The sequence below is a fragment of the Microtus pennsylvanicus genome, chromosome 13, assembly GCF_037038515.1.
Source record: "Microtus pennsylvanicus isolate mMicPen1 chromosome 13, mMicPen1.hap1, whole genome shotgun sequence".
In the NCBI taxonomy this organism is placed as follows: domain Eukaryota; kingdom Metazoa; phylum Chordata; class Mammalia; order Rodentia; family Cricetidae; genus Microtus; species Microtus pennsylvanicus.
Window position 1 is genome coordinate 60,329,026 of NC_134591.1, and position 21,352 is coordinate 60,350,377.

The 21,352-nt window shown below is 48.1% G+C and overlaps 1 protein-coding gene across 5 annotated transcripts in view; it reads left to right on the forward strand.

The window, feature by feature from the left end:
• Positions 1–21,352, forward strand: part of Csmd2 (CUB and Sushi multiple domains 2) — a 547,650-nt gene that overhangs the window by 519,052 nt on the left and 7,246 nt on the right. For 4 of the 5 annotated variants that reach the window (XM_075945152.1, XM_075945154.1, XM_075945156.1 and 1 more), the window contains 11 exons: positions 2,202–2,384; positions 5,660–5,836; positions 7,303–7,482; positions 7,866–8,039; positions 11,910–12,083; positions 12,385–12,458; positions 14,379–14,490; positions 14,966–15,145; positions 17,124–17,189; positions 18,890–19,051; positions 21,131–21,243. In XM_075945152.1, the coding sequence (XP_075801267.1) occupies positions 2,202–2,384; positions 5,660–5,836; positions 7,303–7,482; positions 7,866–8,039; positions 11,910–12,083; positions 12,385–12,458; positions 14,379–14,490; positions 14,966–15,145; positions 17,124–17,189; positions 18,890–19,051; positions 21,131–21,243 (1,595 nt within the window). The remainder of the gene's footprint in view (positions 1–2,201; positions 2,385–5,659; positions 5,837–7,302; positions 7,483–7,865; positions 8,040–11,909; positions 12,084–12,384; positions 12,459–14,378; positions 14,491–14,965; positions 15,146–17,123; positions 17,190–18,889; positions 19,052–21,130; positions 21,244–21,352) is intronic. The other variant, XM_075945155.1, reaches the window with a different exon arrangement.

Here is a 21,352-nt window from a genome sequence, read left to right on the forward strand (position 1 = left end):
TTAAGGAAGAGGAAGAAGAAGACAGAAAAGAAGAGAGAGAGAAATGACATTTTCAAGAACTCCAACTCCCGAGCCTCATCCTATGCAATCGGAATCTAGATAAGGGATAACAAGCCCTCCTCGAGCTTTCAGTCAGCAGCCCCTGACCACAAAGGACATGCAGACATAGACAGTTCAAGACCCATTTCAGGTCTCACCATGGCTGCTGATGTCTTTTTTCAGTTCAGCATCACCCTCTGTGTATCTGCCACCAGAGTGCAGTATTCTATCCCAGATTCCCATATAGCTCAGGGAGTGCAGTGGGGGACATCCTGTTAAAACAAGCCTGGAGCTGGAGAACTCAGTTCTCGTGCCTGCTTACGGTAGTGCTGGCTCTAGCTGAGGTATGTAGCATGAGTTCTAATTGGTATTAATAATAAAAACCCAGAGTCAGATATAGGGGTTAATGTTGCATGTCAGAGAAGCAGAGCAGCTAACCAATAGAGAGTTCTTACCCCTACCAATGCTCAAACCAAAGGGGTGATCCTGTCCTCAGACTGCTTCAGACTGACTGCACTGAGCTCCTGTCTCCTCCCGCCTTATATTCCTCTCTCCGCCCAGCCGTATCACTCCTGTCTCGACCTCGCTAGTGCTGGGATTAAAGGTGTGGGATCCCAAGTGCTGGGATCACCTTTGTATGAGCTCTGTTCCTCTTTTAGACTGGATCAATCATGTATAGCCCAGGTAGGCCTTGAACAAACAAAGATCCATCTGCCTCTGCCTCCCAAGTGCTGGGATTAAAGGTGTGTGCCACCACTGCCTGGCCTCTATGGCTAGCTAGTGTGATTAGCTCTGCTCTCTGATCCTCAGGCAAGCTTATATGTTAGAGGTAGGTTAGCCAGTATGGAAACTAAAGCGTTTGCCGTAAGAGGAAACTTCCAGAACTCCAGCACCAGCTGTTACCTTGCTTCCTCCTGGAATCCAGGACCACCAGCCCAGGGATGGCACCACCCACAATGGGCTGGGCCCTTCCAGATCAATCACTAACTAAGAAAATGCTCTATAGGCTTGCCTACAGTCCAGTTTTATGTAGGCATTTTCTCAGCTGGGGTTCCCTCCTCCCAGATGACTCTAACCTGTGCCAGGTTGGCACAGAATTAGCCAGCTCACATGCTCTGGCCGATTGTGTTCATATGTGCGTGCACACGCATGCTCAAACACACACACACAACAGACAGATAGGAAAAAATTTAAAGTAATAGAAGACAAATAAAGGCCAGAAGAATCCAGGCTGAGTTGTTAGAGGATAAAACTGTGGTAAAGAGTTTTGAGTTTGGGGCTGGAGAGATGGCTCAGAGGTTAAGAGCATTGCCTGCTCTTCCAAAGGTCCTGAGTTCAATTCCCAGCAACCACATGGTGGCTCACAACCATCTGTAATGGGGTCTGGTGCCCTCTTCTGGCCTGCAGGCATACACACAGACAGAATATTGTATACATAATAAATAAATAAATAGTTTTAAAAAAGAGTTTGGGGTTTTATCTTGTTAGCACTAAAAATCCCCCAGAGAGGTTTTTACGGGAAAGAGACGGAGTGAGATGCTTCTTCAAGGTCAGTGATTGAGGCTGGAGCTTCAGCTGGGGGAGATTAAGAGAAAGGGGCTGTTTGGAGGCTTTTGCAGACGCTCAGGCAAATGAATGGCAGGCGTCTAAGCTAAGACCAAGAATGATGCTGAGACTGGAGAGGGCACCCCTGGTCAGCAGATGCGGGAGGAGATGAGGTGAGATGGGGGAGTGGAGGATGTGGCAACCTGGACCATTGAAGCCTGGCGTGAGCTTCCCTTCCTTGTGGCTCCTGAGGACTTACCAAGGATTTGGACCTGTGTGCTCTGGCACAGGTAGAACACTTATTCTGACTTCTTCCTCCTCCGTGGGCCTCTGTAGTGTGTCTGCCTAGCACGGAACCTGGTTCCCTCAGGCTCTGTCTCCTGTTGTCTGCCTTCCTTCACCTCACTTCCTGAGCACTTAAGTTATAATTAGTGCAGACACTGTGGGCTGGGCACAGTCCTTTGTCACCTCCGTCATCCATGGGGTTCGTCGCTTCCTCTTTAACAACACAGTGCATCTCTTTCTCCCCCTCAGACCTCAGCTCCACTTCCATCCATAAAACACACACACACACACACTAAAAGTCCCTCAATGTCGTCTGGGTTCTCCTTCCACAGGAACCAGCACAGGTGTCTGTGGTGACCCAGGCATCCCAGCCCATGGCATCCGTCTAGGGGACAGCTTTGCCCCAGGCAGTCTGATGCGCTTCAGTTGTGAAGCTGGCTACGTGCTCCGAGGATCTTCAGAGCGAACCTGCCAAGCCAATGGCTCATGGAGCGGGTCACAGCCTGAGTGTGGAGGTAATGTATGTGGTCCTTCTGCTCTTCCCTTCTGCCCTGCCCTAGCACTCCCGTTCCCAGTCACGCCCCAAGTGCCCATCCTTGGACAATGGACATCCACAGACAGCTCATGTCCATTTTTATTAGCAATCCAAAGAGAATATGCTCTCCTCTCACAACAGAAAGGAAAAGCCAACAAAGACTAAATGAGCCCATAGACGAGTAATTTTCCCTGTAGTTTAATTCAGCAATCATGTGCTAAATTTTATAGCCTGTGTTGGAGGCACATTGGTGACCAGAGGAGATCCACTGTGGGATCTAAATGCCTTCACAGAGCAAGGAAGCTGCTTGTTCTTCCCAGCTGCCCACCTACCTTAGCCCCAAAATAATCACACAGATACTGTATTAATTAAATCACTGCTTGGCCCATTAGCTCTAGCTTCTTATTGGCTGACTCTTACATCTTAATTTAACCCATCTCCATTAATCTGTGCATCACCATGAGGTCGTGGCCTACCAGCAGAGTTTCAGCATGTCTATCTCTGGCGGCGGCTCCATGGCGGCTCTCTGACTCTGCCTTCTTCCTCCAGTATTCCATTTAGATTTCCCCACCTAGCTCTGTTCCCCTATAGCTCTGCTATAGGCCCAAAGTAGTTCCTTTATTCATTAACCAATAAAAGCAACACATAGACAGAAAGGCTTCCCACACCACCTTCATCCTCCCAAATTCACATAGGATGAGCTTTGATAATCAAGATAGTGGGTCCTCTAGGAAGGGCCAGATCATGAGGTAAGCCCTCATGTCAAGTTTTCATGAAAGGGACTAGAGCACCCTGCCCTTTCTGCTGGGTGAGGACATGGTGAGATGATACTGGCCACAAACCAGCAGGAAGATTCTTTTTTTTTTTTTTTTTTTTTTTTTTTTTTTTTTTTTTTTTGGTTTTTCGAGACAGGGTTTCTCTGTGGCTTTGGAGCCTGTCCTGGAACTAGCTCTGTAGACCAGGCTAGTCTCGAACTCACAGAGATCCGCCTGCCTCTGCCTCCCGAGTGCTGGGATTAAAGGCGTGCGCCACCACCCTCGGCCAGCAGGAAGATTTTTGACAGACGTGGAATCCATGGGCCTCTTCAGCCTAGGTCTCTCAGCCTCTGAAGTAGAAAATGACTGAATCTCCAGTGTTTAAAAGCTGCCTGGTTTGCGGTGTTATACTGTGTGTTTAGTGTGTGGATTTCTCACGAACAGACTTGAGAGCCGACGGGGGAAGTGAGTAAGATTACTTGTACTGCAAACATGAGGACATGCGTTCAAATCTCCAGCACCCATGTAAAAAAACCAGGCATGGATCTGAGTGCCTGTAACCACAGCGTTGAGGATGTGTTGCTTTTATTGGTAATGAATAAAGAAACTGCTTTGAGCCTATAGCAGGGAAGAACAGAGCTAGGCAGGGAAAACTAAACTGAATGGGAGAAAGAAGGTGGAGCCAGGGAAATGCCATGTAGCCACTGTCGAGGACGGAGAAGCCTGAATCTTGCCAGTAAACCACAGCCATATGGCAATACACAGATTAATAGAAATGGGTTAAATTAAGATGTAAGAGCTAGCCAATAAGAAGCTAGAGCTAATGGGCCAAGCAATGATTTAATTAATATGGTTTCTGTGTGGTTATTTTGAATCTGGGCAGCCGGGAATGAACAAGTGGGCTCCTACAACAGCTATGTACATATAATTCCAGTATTTCAGGGGACAGAGAAAGGAGGATTGCTATGTCTTGCTGGCCACCACCCTGGATCCAGGTTCAGTGAGAGACGCTGTCTCAAAGGTATAAGGCAGAGAGAATGATAGAGTTGGGTACCCAATATCATCCTCTGACCTCTGCAGAGACACATGTTTCTGTGTGCATACACATGTGTACATACACCATACACACACACACTTCTTAAAGACTTCTTAAATTAAAAGAAGTTAAGTCAAACTCCTAATCCCAAAGTTGGACTGGCAGTACCACTATGCTTTCTTGACATATTTTCTATTCAAAAAGTTATCTACACCGCCCAGACATCTAGAAGCAATGAATGCCGAGGCATGATGCAGATCCTTAGTGCCCACGCTGTGGTTCTAAACCTATTCTCCATTAAAAGGATCCAAATTCTTTGGAGAAGTGGTTGCAGAGCTTGATCATGGAATATACAAGATAAACCCTGGAATATATACCACCTCTCCAGCAAGGAACCCTTTGGGGTCATGTAAAAGAAACCCAAGGGCCATAGTGAAGAAGTTCCCCTCAGCCAAAGGTGGGGCTACTTGAATGCCAACAGCAGTGGATGCTAAATATATCTAAATCCAGGAGTTCAAATGTTCCTAAATAAACTCACCTTTGAAGAATTCTAGGAAGCAACACTTGTTATTTTTATGCATAATTTTAAAAACTGAGAGGGAAAGCAGTCAAGCATTGTGCCAACCTTTCTTCGCTAACTGTATTACAAGCTAAGCCAGTATCTGCTGCTGAGGGCTAGGGCTGTGGTAATTGGGGTGCAGAGCTCTCGCCTCTGCCTTTCTCTCCTGCTCTCAACTTCCTTTTCCATGAATAACAGAGACCCTAGAAACAGATCAACCAGAGAGAGAAAAATGGCCTGGAGTTGGGGCAGTGGAGAGTCGGGAAAGATCTGGGAGAAAATATTTCATACGTTGTATGAAAATAACTTCATTTTCAATTGAAAAATAAAAGATTAACCAGATCAAGAGTCCCATTAGCCAGCATTCTGGAGAAATATCTATGTAAATATTATCGCCGATGGCAGGAACATGGAATTAGAACGAGGGCAGAAGAGGTGGCTCAGTCAGTGAAATGTCTGCTGTGTGAGTATGAGGACCTGAGTTCTGATCCTCAGCACCCGTGGAGAAGCAGGCATGACAGCTTGTGCCTAGAGCCTCGGTGCTGGCGGAAGGAGCCTTGAGGCAGAGACAGGTGACTCCCTGGAGCCCATCAGCCAAGCAACCTAGCCAAACTGATGACCTCAGATTCAGTGAGAGACCCTGTCTCAAAAAAGTAAGGTGAGGAGTGGCCACTCTCATCTCCACACACGTGTTCACACATGCACATGCCCACAGCAATGCATACACACACATACAAATAAAATCATTTTGAAGTAAAAATCTATTTCAGGTCTGTCCTTTTCTATAAGTGACACAGTCAGACCCAAAAGCAGCTTGAGATGTGTCCCCCTCTTCAGAGTCCTACGTGGGTCTTCGACTCAAGCAGTTTGGTTCTGGGGAATAATACCGTCTTTTGCTCTCCCAGTAATCTCATGTGGGAACCCCGGAACCCCAAGCAATGCTCGAGTGGTGTTCAGTGACGGTCTAGTGTTCTCCAGTTCCATCGTCTACGAGTGTCGTGAAGGCTACTACGCCACAGGCCTGCTCAGCCGACACTGCTCGGTCAATGGCACCTGGACAGGCAGTGACCCCGAGTGCACAGGTGAGAGCCAGGCCCCCCGGGCTCTGGAGCAAATGGCAGCTCAGACCATCCAGCCCCTCCCTCCAGAATAAAGCTGTCAGTGGGAGTCTGGGGAAATGATGGGAGTGGGAACGTAGACCAGAATGTAAGCTTACAGTCGGATAGCTTCGGTGCATTGCGCATGTTCTGTTTGACAACCATGGAGCTAAGTGCTTCGTTTCCCATGTACGTGGTGCTGGAGTCTCACTAAAACCCTATAAGGTAGCAGTGGGTACCTACTCTCTGAGGAGTGGGTTTTAGTAAGGATAATTATTAATACATTTAATATTTGATAATAAGAATTAATAATATATTAAGTATAATATATTATGTCGTATAATTTTATATGTATTAATATAGTCTATCAATAAATTTTTATAGATATTACAGCTAAGGTTCAGAGAGGTTGATACAATATATCAGCCATTATTCAGGCTCTAGCCAATCCCTGGGGCTTTCCCCTTCCTTTCTGGACATAGGCTCAGGTCTGCAACACTCCCTCCACTTTGAAGCAGCCACCACCCACCATCTTTACATCTTTCCCTTCCTCAGACCCATCTCCACCCCAGCCCAGCTCCTGAGCACTGTGTCTGCATAGCTCCCCTTCCTTGACCCTCTCAAGATACCCCAGACCCTTTTCCTTAGAAGGCCAAGTGCTGTGAGACCCAGATGGAGGGAGGAGTTGGACTAAGTGACCCTGACATTCCTCCTTTCAAAGTCAGCCCTGAGAGTTCAGACTCCATCGGAAACTCCATGTTAAATTCACAGATCACCAGGCATACCCTGTCTCAATACCCAAACAGAGACTTGGTTATTTTTTTAAAATATTTATTTATTTATTTATTATGTATACAATATTCTGTCTGTGTATATGCCTGCAGGCCAGAAGAGGGCACCAGACCTCATTACAGATGGTTGTGAGCCACCATGTGGTTGCTGGGAATTGAACTCAGGACCTTTGGAAGAGCAGGCAATGCTCTTAACCTCTGAGCCATCTCTCCAGCCCCCGAGACTTGGTTATTGCACAAGTCCTGAGACGCTGCTTCTAGACCATTCCAGCCTGAAAACGTCTCTCAGGAAGACTGTCATGGAATATGTTATATCCTTGGGCAAATTGTCTTTTTGATTAATAAACACACCTGAGGTTTTTCAGTCTAGAAATTCTCCTTGCCCAGGACTTCATCTGCTTTAGGAAAAAAGTCATATGGTCCTTCCTTTCAGAGGAGTAGGTTTGAAAAGAGGGTGACCACAGTGCAGTTGGATGACATGCACAGTATAGGACTGGGCAGTGGACGTAGGGAAATTTGGCTGTGCCCAGTGGTACCCAGGGCTTGGCTGGTCTGACGGTTCCTTCTTGGGTGGGTGCAGGAGTGATGGAAATGGAGGAAGATGCTGAAGACCCAAGGTCTGGGCTAGGACTGAACAGTGTTGTGTCTCTCTTACTCTAGTCATAAACTGTGGTGACCCTGGGATCCCAGCCAACGGCATCCGGCTGGGCAACGACTTCAGGTACAACAAAACTGTGACATTCCAGTGTATCCCTGGCCACATGATGGAATCACACAGAGTATCCGTGCTGAGCTGCACCAAGGACCGGACATGGAACGGTACCAAGCCAGTTTGCAAAGGTACATCTGGGGGCTGAGGATGTGGATGGGGGACCAAAGGAGATAGAAGACATTAGCATTGAGCATCCAGAAGGGAGGGGTGGTACCATAGCAGAGGTGTGCAAGGTGAAGGCTGGTCCTGCGCAGTGATGGTTAGGAAGTTAGAAGGTACCGAGAAAAGGTCTGAGCCTCAAGCATCCTCATCCTATGTGATGGCAGAACAGAAGTGTTCTATGCAGAATGGATCAGTGTAAAGTAAAAGAGCAGAGTGGCCACAGATCCTTTCCAGTTCTGCTTGGCCCAGACGCTAGCTGGTGCAGGGTAGCTGCTGGTGTTGGTGACAGGAATCGGGCTGCTTTCCTCAGGACAGCCCCAGGACTCAGCCCTCTCTCTTCTCCCCACAGCTATCATGTGCAAACCTCCTCAGCTCATCCCTAACGGGAAAGTGGTGGGATCCGACTTCATGTGGGGCTCTAGTGTGAGTTATGCCTGCCTGGAGGGCTACCAGCTCTCCCTGCCTGCCGTGCTCACCTGCGAGGGAAATGGATCCTGGACCGGAGAGCTGCCACAATGCTTCCGTGAGTGACTCACAGGGGCCTTAGGCGTATCCTCCATGATGGCACTCATTCCCCCTCACACTCACATGTGTGTATGCAGAGCTCCGCTGTGGAAAACATGGAGTCAGTACCCTCCTCCCCCAAAGCAGAGATCTTTCTCAAGGCACCATTAAAGCAGGAGGGAGATTAAAAGAAGAAATTGAGACTATTTTAATGGAGGCCTGAATTTAGTCACAGTGGAAATAAATGAAGTCAGGGCCAACAGCAATGTCCTATAACCTGAAGGGTTGTTCACCAGGTGGGAGAAGCAACCCAGGGTGTGAGGTTACCCCATGCTGGAGACATGTCTCTCTTCATGGAAAAGATGTCCAGGGGACTGCAGCTTTCTGTCGAGAGACTACCCATCATCCACCTGGCCCGGCTGTGTTCTGATGAGCTCCAGTCCATTCCAGGGCTCAGGCTTCCTGGGTTCCAAAGGAAATGGGTTGTGGGATTCTAGATGCACCCCATGAGTGGGCTCTGGGAAAATCTTTCCATCTTTATGCTGTACATAACAATAGGGTTTACAACTTTTCCTCCTACTGTTAGCCCTCAGAAATAATCTACACCCCCTGGCCACTGTTAGGTACCTGTGTGTTAGAGGAAGGGCCACTTGTTTTTCCCAGCCGCCTGGCTAGCTCAGACCTGAAATAATCACACAGAAACTGTATTAATTAAATCACTGCTTGGCTCATTAGCTCTAATGTTTTATTGGCTAACTCCTACATCTTAATTTAACCCAGCACCATTAATCTGTGCATCACCACGAGGTCATGGCCTACCAGCAAAGTTGCAGCACATCTATCTCCGACAGTGGCTCCATGCATCTCCCTGACTCCACCCTTCTTTCTCCCAGCATACAGCCTAGCTCCCCCCTCCCTGCCTAGTTCTATTCGTCCCTGCCATAGGCTCAAAGCAGTTTTTTATTCATTAACCAATAAAAGCAACACATAGACAGAAGGACCTCCCACACCACCTGTGGAATTCTATAGACAGAGGCCGCTTGTTCATTTCCTGGATCCAGATCCAAAATAATCACACAAAAACTGTATTAATTAAAACACTTGGCCTATTAGCTTATGCATATTTCTAGATGCTCTTACATCTTAAATTAACCCATCTCTATTAATCTGTACATTACCATGAGTTCGTGGCCTACTGACAAGATTACACAGGGCTCCCATGGGTGTCTTTCTTCTTTCTTCTTTCTCCTTTGGCAGCTACATGGCTTCTCCCTGACTCTGCCTACTCTCTCTATATATATTGTTTTCAGCCTGCCTGTATTCTGTTAAGCCATTGGCTGAAAGCAGCTTCTTTATTAACCAATGGCAATAAAACATATTCATAGCATACAGAAGGGAATCCCACATCAGAATTCTGCTTTACTTTGGGAGTCACCACGGTGCTTAGGCTCAATAGCTCAGGAACAAAAACAACAACAACAACAGGAACGTTGTTTATGACTAACACCTATGACATTCTCAGGACACTAGAGCACAGCCTCAGGGTTATCTGGACTCAACTTTGCTTTCCCTCATGAAACAAAGATCTGTATTGCCTTTAAATAATCCTTATGAAGGGTGAGGGGTGCAGCTCAGTAGCAAAATACATGCATAATGAGTATGGCATTCTGGGTTCCATCCCTGGCACACAAAAAAAAAACAGCAATGAATTATGGTCATTGTAAATAAACAATGAAAACTGTACAGTAGCTGGGTACTCACTCAGCAAAAGAATCACCTTGCAAGCATGGGGACCTGAATTTAATTCCCAGAACCCACATTTTTAACAAAAAGCCGAGCGTGGTGACACGCACTTGTAATCCCAGTACCAGAGAGGCAGAGACAGACAGACGCCCTGAGCTTGCAGTCAGCTAACTTAGCACACTCGGCAAGGCCCAGGTCAGTCAGAGACTGGGTCTCAAAAAGCAAGGTGGACTGCACCTGAAAAATGACAGCTGAGGTTGTTCTCTGGCTCCCACATGGCACACACCATGCATGCACGCATGTGTGCACACACACACACAATTGTCCTCTGTTAAAAAAAACATGAAGAAAAAAAATAAAACTTTCCAAACATAACCATAGTTATAATGATATATGTTGAAGTTCTTATAGATGGTATTGGATCCTGACACATTATTTCATGACCTGTATTTGTTGACAGGCCACCAAGAGCTTTCCAAGCACCTGTGTCTGTCAATACATACTCACCTGTGCACCATCATTTTAATGGTTTTTAAAACATCTTCAAAGACTTATTTTTAACTGTATACGTGTATGTGCATGCTACATGCGTGTGTGTGTTCGTGTGTGCGCGCGTGCATATGTAGATGTGTGTGTGTGTAAGCTAGAGTTGCCAGTGGTTGGAAACCACCTGACCTGGTTACTAGGAACAAAACCCAGGTCCTCTGCAGGACCAACGTGTGCTCTTAATCACCAAACCATTTCTCCAGCCCCCATTTTTGATGACTTTAAAGTGTTCCTTGTTGTACCTTCTCCGATTTGTTTACCTTTCTCCTATTGGTAAGGAATTAGCATCAACCAAGTTATAAGCAACTAAGTAATAAAAATCCCTAAAACAGCATTCTTCACTCTTGTAGAAAAGTTCTAGAAGTGAGTGTGCTGGGCCAAAGGGTTGGCACTCTGTACTTCCTGACATGTATTACCAAAATGCCTTCCAGACAGAGCATCCAACCTTACGCTCCCCACCAATAATCATGAGCATGTTTTCTTTTCCTTTCTCTCCTCACCCCCTTTTTAAAACGATTTATTTATTTATTGTGTGCACAGTATTCTGCCAGCATGTTTGCCTGCAGGCCAGAAGAGGGCACCAGATCTCATTCAAGATGGTTATGAGCCACCATGTGGCTGCTGGGAATGGAACTGGGGACCTCTAGAAGAGTAGCCAGTGCTCTTAACCTCTGAGCCATCTCTCCAGCCCCATTCCCCTCCCCCACCCCTTATAGTTTTCTTGGTTGTTCCTAATAGTTTTCTTGGTTGTTGACAATTATCCATGATAATCATATAATATCAACATAACCATAAATCAACCAATAGGGCGGCATTGAAGAAAACAGGCAGCTATTTATATATACCCTTATTTGCTTCGTGGTCCTAAAAAAAAGTGGGGAGGCTAAACAAACCACTTATCTGATGGGAGCGCGAGTCCCTAAGAAGCAGAAAAATCTTCGATCCTTTTCCGTAGACTTGGCCATATGTATTTGAGTGCAGCAGGAAAGGTGGCCAGCTAGAGCCAGCCTCATTCAGCCATCTGAAGCACAGCTCCTGGCTGCCACATCACCAGGACCCAGAGCCACCAAAGCAATGTCGGATTCAGCCTTTAGTGGAGCACAGCTTCACTTTTGCTAAGAAGAGCTGGGAAATGGAGGCAGGATTGCAGGGGGTAATGACTTAGCAATTGAAATCATGTGGGCGTTGACTCTGCAACTGGGCACGGTGTGTACAGCTGACGAAAACCAGAGGACACGCGTGTGAAGATGAGGAGAATGTTCTAGATGGTTTGTTTGATCTGTGGGGCTGGGGCTCAGTCGTACAGCCTCACCCAGGCTAGGCACACACCGGACCACTACAAACCCCATCCACCTCAATGTTCGAACTTCCTGTAACACTACTCTGTGATAGGGAGCAGGTTAGTAAACTGCCTTAGTGTAGCAAAGAGAGGAAGCATGTGACCACGCACAAGCAGAGACCCCAAGCTCTTACCCAGGCAGGCCTCCATTTCCAGGGATCAAGTGAACCAGAGGAAACAGTCACCCACCCCCCTCCACACAGGGGAAAGGGGAGGTTCTAAAAAGCATCCTGGGCCCACTTGTGTCTCTTGTCTTTCCAGCCGTGTTCTGCGGCGATCCAGGGGTCCCACCTCGAGGGAAGAGAGAAGATCGGGGTTTCTCCTACAGGTCATCTGTGTCCTACTCCTGCCATCCCCCTCTGGTGCTGGTGGGCTCCCCACGGAGGTTCTGCCAGTCGGACGGGACGTGGAGCGGCACACAGCCCAGCTGTATCGGTAAGGGGCTGGCTGGTGGGCAGAGGGAGGCTGAGTGAAGACTCCACCTTCCGTCCTCATTGTCTTACTTGTAGTGGAGAAGGAGTCCTTCTCTGAGCAGGGAGCAGAGTGAGGGACGGAAAGGGCTACTGTACTAGGGAAAACAATGGCAGCTCAGGCCTCTAAGACAAGTAAGTGGAAGGCTCAGAAGGTGGGGTCAGGAGGCAGCTGTGGTCTCTTCCATTGGCATCCAGATCAGAACAAGGTGGGCAGTGAAAGCACCAGTGACCATGTGGTCTGCTTCTTTGTTTTGGTCATTCAGATCCTACACTGACCACGTGTGCAGATCCCGGCATGCCACAGTTCGGGATACAGAACAGCTCCCAGGGCTACCAGGTATGAGCTCGAATCAGCCTTCCTGTCGCCAGTCCCTTCCTGCCACCGTTAGCACCAGAGGCCCTGGGAGCAGCCAGGGAGAGGAGACCTCAGAAAGGGAGGAAGGACGTGCTCCATGGAGCATCCTTCAGAAATGGAAGGTGCCGGTGTCCACCAGCCAGGCTGATACAGAAGGCGGCTGATACAGTAGGTGGAGCCTTGAACAGTTCCCAGGAACCAGAGTGTTGGGGTAGGATGCTTGTGAAAATACCAAAATAAACAAGACATGCACACTCCAGCCACAAACAGGACTCATTTGGGCAGTGGGTGCCAGCAAGAGCTAGGCGTGCGGCATCTTCCAGAGGGGCTTCCCTATCTGCACCTAAGTCCTGCACATCTGTCTCAGAGTGAGCCATAGGCAGCCTGGCTGACACTGAACAGAGCGGAGAAGCGGGGAGATGAGGGTATGCTCAGGTCAGGACAGTTAGCTGGGACCCAAGACAGGTGCTGAGATAATCTTCAGTGATAGACCAGAATCTGGTCAACTGGTGTAGCTTACTCATCTGTCCTGTTCTCACCCAGAAAGTATGAGCTGTCCCAGGTTCTAGCATTCGGGGGGATGGACTGGCTGGGGCTCTGGTCCCATGGGCCTCCCTGACCACAGCAACCATGCAAACCCGAGCACTTCCAAGAGCACGGAGTGCTACCCAGTTTCATGTGTCATGTGGAAGGATTGTGAACGGGCTGAGTTGCTGCTTCAGAAATGGGAGTCAGGGAAGAGCCCTCCTAAAGGTGACGTTTGAACTGTGGGCTTCATGACAAGAAAGCCAGCCCTATTCAAGACAGGGCCACATTTCTGATTGAGTAAATAATCCTGATATAGGAACACAGAGGCCAAGGCGTGTCCTCTTTCCAAGTGACACTGGGGCTGCTGCATCAAGCACAGAAAACACAGAGGTTCAGAAAAGAAGCATGAACTGCGTAGCCAAGGAAACCCTTGCTCTCACAACTGGGTTGAAGGAGGGGGCAGCATCATGGGAGAGTGGAGACTGCAGAGCCTTCAGGGCGCCCTGTGTTCACCTGTGCCTCTCTAGAGCTGAGAGGACCCATGACAGGATTGGAGAGGAGAGGAATCAGCCTTAGCTTGCAGTTTGGGTTTGGCCAAGTAGGCAGATAAAGGTGCCCGATGTGTTGTATCAAAGGAGGAAACCTAAGAGGACAGGTTGGGTGTGGAGGAAACCGGTGAAATGAAGAGCCCCCCCTTGAGTCTGAATCTGAGCTTGTAGGAACAGTGGAGCTGGGAGATGCTGCAGCCTGAGTTGCATTGTGGGAAACTGACCTGTCCATTAAGGCAATTGGGCAGAAGATGCCAGTGGAGCCAGGCAGTCAGTGACTCTTGGAGGACAGAGAGGACACGGCCAATCAGAGGGAGAAGCAGAGAGAGGGCAGCACTTCTCTCTGACAGACTTTTCCAAAGCCCAGTCTCCAGGGGCCACACCCATCATGAGGACAGGTCTCCAGTTCTTAGAATGCAGAGGATCATTGAAGAAATGGACACAGAGCGATCGTTTAATTTTGCACAGTTCTTCACATTTTATAAAATGCTTTCAAGTTCACCATCACACTTGAATGTCCCAGAGTCCCAGTATCATCCTGGAACAGCAGCCACCCCTGCTTTGTGCCCAGGGAGGCTGGGATTTAGTCTTCCATTCAAGGGGGAAATGGGTGTCCCGATTCTGCACCCCTTAACAGCACTGATCTGGTCACACGGCATGCTTGCAACTGCCCCAAAGGACCACTCAGACTCAGCCAGAGAAACTTCATGGTGCCAGCAGAGGCAACAGCCCGAGCTGGCATTCTCTCCTGAGAAGCGAGTGATTGGTTGCTTGTGAAACACTACTAGCTGACAGATGACAGGGCACCCTTCTGTCCTTGCCGCAGGTCGGAAGCACGGTGCTCTTCCGTTGTCAGAAAGGTTACCTGCTTCAGGGCTCCACCAGCAGGACCTGCCTTCCCAACCTGACCTGGAGTGGAACCCCACCTGACTGTGTCCGTGAGTGCCACCCTCACCCGATCCCACACTTCACCCACTAGCCCAGACCGGCGCGGTGGGGTGTGCTCCTGTTAAGACCAGTGTTATTCTCTCTATAGTACAGCGTCTTGGGGCCTCATGGATGTTTTTACACAAAAGCCTTGCTGGAATTCGAAAGCGATCGCTATGCCTTAGCATAGCATAGGCAATACAGAGCCAGCAAGAACTAAGAACTCTGCTGGCAGGGTCATGGAAACATTGCAGGTACTGGGTTCATCTTCTCAGTGTTGCAGACTGAGCTGTCCTGCAGCTGGCTAAGTCATCATGCTAGGACATTCCTAGAGACTTGGAGTGTGAGTCTGCAGAGAGATGAAGGAGGGGGAGCCAGGCATGAAAGGGCAGAGATGTAACGGAACAGGCGTCTACATAGGAAAAGGGGGTGGAGGATTCAAATCCCAGATTCCTTGGGCCTAACGTTGTCTTTGCTCTCACCCAGCCCACCACTGCAAACAGCCAGAGACACCCACGCATGCCAACGTCGGGGCACTGGACCTGCCATCTATGGGGTACACACTCATCTACTCCTGCCAGGAGGGCTTCTCCCTCAGGGGTGGCTCTGAACACCGTACCTGCAAAGCCGACGGCAGCTGGACAGGCAAGCCGCCCGTCTGCCTGGGTGAGCAAGGCCTCTCTCTCGGGCGGAAGCTGGGGAGGAAGGGCTGGCAGGTACTGTCATAGCCAGGAGGAGGACAAGCCCTGCTTCTAATTGAAGTGTTGCTGAGACAGGAGACCACTGCAGAACCGCTCACACAAGCCCGTGTCAAACCCACCGCCTGCCTTCACTTCAGCAAACACACACCAACCCTTTCACTTACGCAAGTCCAACAGCACACTGTCCTGCCTGGCTCCTTCCACGAGGCTGAAAGAATGCGTGCCTTTATCCCTTCCTCCAGTTAGTCTTATTGTCGCTCTGCCACATCTGACCTGGTCTGGGGTGCTGAGGGGTGAAAGATGCCATTCTGTCCTGATGGAATTCACAGGAAGGCACAGTGTCATGTTACAGGTGTGATGGGTGTCCCCGGGGCACCTGTCAGAGTCTGCAGGCCCATGAGGATAGAAGTGGGAAGAAAGACAGTTTAGGAAGAAAGAGAAAACACTGCCAGGATTGGGGTGGGCTAGAGAACTGAGCGGAAAGCCCCAGAGCACTGGCCACCAGCACCATGTCCTTCCTAGGTCACTCACCCAGCACCTGCCTCTCCTGTTTGTACAGGAAAGGAAGGCTTTCCTTCAGCATGTTGTATGAGCCTGGGGGGGGGGGGCGCGCTTCTAGTCTTTCTCTGGCAGCTTCTTCTGTGCATTAGCCTTGATGTAGTTTCCTGCAGCCTCTGTTCTCCTAACACAGCTGGTATTTTAAAATGTTGTCATGTTAAATGTCACCGTGTATTATGTCGCCGCCGTACATGGAAAACAGAAATAACGAAAGCTCGCGTGGGATGCTGATTACCATGTATCGAGCAGTGGAACGGCCCCTTCAGGAGCCAGGAGATGCTCTGAATGCGGGGATGGATGAGGAAGGCTGCTAAAGGGGAGGGCAGGAGCCAGGGAAGACTTCCTGGAGGAGGTCACGTGTGGTATATGGGTATGGTGTGTGTTTGTGGTGGGGGTATACGGTGTGGTGGTAGAGGAAACGATGTGCAGGTATGTGATACCTGGTGTGCGTGTGTGTGGTATTTGGTATATGTGTGTGATGCTTGGTGTGTGTGTATGAGAGAGAGATGGTATGGAGGTACATGGTTGTATGTGATATATATTGTGTGGTATATGATGTGTGTGTTATATGGTGTGAGAAGTGTAAGAGGGAGCTATGCTGTGGGGATATACAATGTGGTCTATGTATGTGTTTTCTTGTGATATGTCATATGAGGTGTATGTGTGTGATACACAGTGTGTGTGTGTGTATGATGTGTGGTGTGAGGCATGTGTGTATATGATATACTGTATGTATATATGTGATATATGTTGTAGACTGAGTCTAGGGTATATGTGTAGTGTATGGTGTGGGGTGTGTGTGTAGTATGTGGTATGAGGTGTATGTGGTATGTAGTATGGTATATGTATAAGATGTGTATATGTATGTGTATAGTATGTGGTGTGGCATATTGTGGCATGAGTGTGTGTGTGTGTGTGTGTGTGTGTGTGTGTGTGTGTGTGTGTGTGTTCGTGTTCACACTAGATGGACCGATAGGTTGACTGCGTGTCTTGGACACTGTGAACACTGCTGCACACTAGATTTAGTTCCTTTGGGAGTACACCCAGTAGTGAGGTCGCTGGATCATATGATTCTATTTTTAGTTGTTCTTAACTATTTAGAGATTACACCAGATTCTGTTGATATTTAATACAGTGACAGTCACATAAGCATGTGCATCTTAGTGCCTCGCTGTTACGCCAGTATCTGTGAATGATTGTTTGAGTCCCTCGTTTTTCTGTGTACTGTGCTATTCTGAGATGGTCTGTAGCATCGCCAGACCAATCGCTGTCCTGGCGAGACCCCAGCGAGCATGTCCCCCAACCTCAGAAAGGCAGCCATCATTGTTCTCCCACAGAATGTGGGCCAGAGGCTGACTCCGTTTCCTCCCATTCCCTTTCCCCAGCAGAGGTCCGGCCCAGCGGAAGACCCATCAACACTGCGCGTGAGCCACCGCTCACCCAAGCCTCAGGTAGGCAGAGTCCAGATCTCTGGCTCATGAAATGGATGCTGTCTGTGCTGTGCCATTAGCCAGCTTCAGGCACATAGGACCCCATGCCATGGGAAGGATTAGAAACCCTCTGTAGACACCAAGACAGTTCCCTGCCAACTCCTAAGTCAGGCTGACTTCAGGGAGAGTGAGCCTACAGGAACGGCTTCAGCGGAAGAGGAAGTCAAGGTCCCTAGAAGAGTGTCCAGGTCCCCGGGCTCTGGAACCACTGGGTACCACAGCCCTCCTTCGCACAGCACCCACCAGTGTATGGTCACTAACCCAGAGACCCAGGAAATGCTCAGGGAGCTTCCGGAAACTGGGACCTCTTTAAGACAGGTACTGTGTCTTTAAGAGCGTCACGTCCAGATGCTAGCCCATGTGGGTAAAGGCTTTTTGTGGGTGCCAGCTTGGTTTCTCTAGGCTCAATGAGCTGTGTAGATGTTATCTTCAGCAATCACACCTTGCCATCGGTTTGCAGAGAACAACCTATAGTCTTGGTAACAGCCTGGATTATTTGGATATTCCAATGGGACCCCTTTGGCCAAGAACTCCCAGTACTAAAATCTTCATTTGGAGACAAGATGGCCAGTTGGGACTCTGTCTTCCCCATTATTGGGCAGTTTCATTTAGATCACCGTCATATATGTGTGTATTTTGGGAAGCTTCTATTGTATTAGATTTCCATACTACTCCTCAAACGGCCCTTAATTTTAGCTATCTCTTCCCATATTTCCTCCCTCATCCCTCTCTTCCTCACCCACTTGGTCCTCATATTCCAGCCTCCCATCCATCCATAACTATCTATACTATTTTTTCTCCTGGATAGGCTTGTCTGTCCCCTGAATTCTAGTCTCTTACTCTGTACGTAACCTCTATGGTTCTATGGATGATTCTCATTGACTTAACAGCTAATATCCACATATAAACAAATGCATTTATATTTCCTTCTTAACTGACAGGTACATGTTTATGAGGCAATGTTGTGGGTCTGTATATACATATTGTGATATAATTGCATGAAGCTAATTAACATACATCACCTCAGAACATTTAAAATATATTCTTTAAGCACATTTAAAATATATAGAATATTATTATTAACAATAGCCATGACACGAGGCAGTAGATCCTGCCTCGTGCCCAGCTAAAGTCCCTCCTGCCCAGCTAAAAATGTGTTCCCTTTGGCCATGCATCCACACCCCCAATCCCACTTCTCACACTCGCCACTTCTAAAGTTTGACATCTTAGCTTGGTCTGTAAGTGATACCTCTACTGAGGTATCACTGCCTCTGACTCATTTCATGTAGCATCATGCCTTCCAAATTCAACCACGTTATTACAAGGAAAAGATTTCCCTTTTGTGGAGATATGTGATATTTTATTGTTTAGTCCATTTTCTTTATTCATTCATCCACAGATACTGCAGTTGCCATAGTTTGGCTTCTGCAGGTAGTTGAAATGAACGCGGACATACAGATGTCTCTTTAATATGCCAGTGTCAGTTCCCTCCACCTGTCCATTCTGGGACACAAGAGCGTCACACGATCACCAGAGCACCCAACCATCTCCCCCATTTCAGACACTCAAAGCTTCACGTATGAGCTAGGATCAGTTACCAGGCGATCCTGGCTGTCCAGCAACATTCAAAGTCCAACTCACATGTTCGCCAATCCTTCCAGTTCCAGGGGATGTTTTTGCCAAGAATTCCTTGTGGAAAGGAGCTTATGAGTACCAGGGGAAGAAACAGCCAGCCATGCTTAGAGTAACCAGCTTCCAGATAGCCAACAGCAAGGTCAACGCCACCATGATCGACCACAGTGGGGTGGAATTGCACTTGGCAGGTAAGGAAGCAACTATGTCTGGGGAAGCAGGACAGGGACAGGGGTGGCCAGTGCATACCCCAGGCAGGAAGAATCAATGTCACTACTTCATAGGGTCAGGTGGGGCTCGGCCTGGCCTGATGGTCAGGGAAGAGTGGATATCTATATTCCTCGCCCACGAACTAATGACAACCATGGCCACTAAAACCCATGAAGAACTCTCTCGAAGAAAAGAGAAATAGCCTGAGGACTGGGCCAAGGGGTGAAGCATAGATGTCCCAGCAACCCAAGTGCAGTCAATAAACTAAAGGAAAAATACTTTCAGTCATAATCAGACGAGAAAAGCAAACACGAAATGTGAGTTTCCACCAACTCCTCGGGGTGTAAACCTTGATGGTGGTCCAGCTCGGCAGTGACAAAGCACACACTAGACCAGCCCGTTCCGGGGAAAGCCTGCGCAGCTCCTAACAAGAGCCTTGAAACTTGTTGGGCTCATTAATTATTTTGCCATGCAAAATTGAAGTGGAGCGTTTAAAATTTATAGGATTATAAACAGTATTCACTTTAGAATTACATTTATATTACAAAAAGCTAGAAACACAATGTTTCCCCAGGATAAAATGTAAGTGGTTTCATTATATCACATCTACAGGGGAAAAAATAGGCTGATTTGGGGGCTGGGGAGATGGCTTGGTGGTTAAGGCACCTACTGCTCTTGCACAGGACCCACATTTGATTCCCAGCACCCACATGAAGACACACATGTACACACACACACACGCATACACACACACACACACACACACACACACATTTTAATAATAGTAAATGAAAACTTTGAAGCAGCCAGCTTGGAAGTGAATATACCCCACTGGAATACATGTGTATCTCCAAGTTTTAAAGTTATAAAACCACATAACTATGTTCCTAGGAAAGAAAACACATCCAGCAAAGCGCTCACAGCAGCAGCTTAAGGAATTAAGGTTCTTTATCTGTGGACACCATGGTAACTAGCGAGACCCGAAGCTTCTTTTTACCTTCAAGCATCTCTGCACTTTTTAAAGCTTGTTTAGGCTTCAGCTTTTGTGTGATCAGAAAACAAGAGTTTCTTGAATAGATAAGGGAATGGATGGATGGATAAATTAGCACACACTCAGTCCATGTGTGACCACGCCCTCCACACACACAGTCCATGTGTGACCACGCCCTCCACACACACAGTCCATGTGTGACCACGCCCTCCATACACAGTCCATGTGTGACCACGCCCTCCACACACTCAGTCCATTGTGACCACGCCCTCCACAAACACACACAGTCCGTGTGTGACCACGCCCTCCACACACACAGTCCATGTGTGACCACGCCCTCCACACACAGTCCATGTGTGACCACGCCCTCCACACACACACAGTCCATGTGTGACCACGCCCTCCATACACAGTCCATGTGTGACCACGCCCTCCACACACACACACAGTCCATGTGTGACCACGCCCTCCACACACACACAGTCCTAGTGACTGACTCATTTGCTCTAACATACAGACACACACTCCCACAAGTGGGTCTGCTATGTATCCATGGTCAGATCAAAATACACAGTCATATTCCTTTTTTGAACTTTTTAAATTGTAGTTAGTTAGTTGTGTATGTATGTGTGCACATGCCACATGTGTGTAGGCATCAGAGGGCAGCTTTCAGGACTAGGTTCTCTCCTTCCACCACATGGATCTTCGGGATGGAACTTGGGTCATAAGGCTTGGCAGCAGCTGTCTTTCCCCCACTGGACCATCTCAGTCCCACAAAAATCATACATTTGCTCACACACACACACACACACACACACACACACACACACACAAAATAGAATCACTATTCTATCACCTAGTAGTTCAGTTATCAAGATGCATCTTCAGATTCTTGCACACATCCATGTTCAACCACATACAAACATATATACTGGTCTCATGCACCAAAGGCGTGCAGGGGGCATTTCCCCAGTGTGCACACGGAAATTTTGCTCATACCCTTTTCACCCACAGAGGTGGGTTTTGAGATCTCTCAGAGTGTCGAGTATAACCTGCTTTCTTTCTCCAGGAAACTATAGGAAGGAAGATTTCCGCCTCCTGCTTCAGGTCTACCATGTCACGGGGCCCGTGGAGAACTTTGTGGATAAGTTCAAAGACGACCACTGGGCATTAGATGGCCATGTGAGTGCGGCAAATTGGTCTTCACTAGGCCTTGTACCCTACTCCCGTTCCCAGATTGTTGGCAGAGAAAGGATGACAGGGTGTGAGAACTGCTGGGGTCCCATGGAAA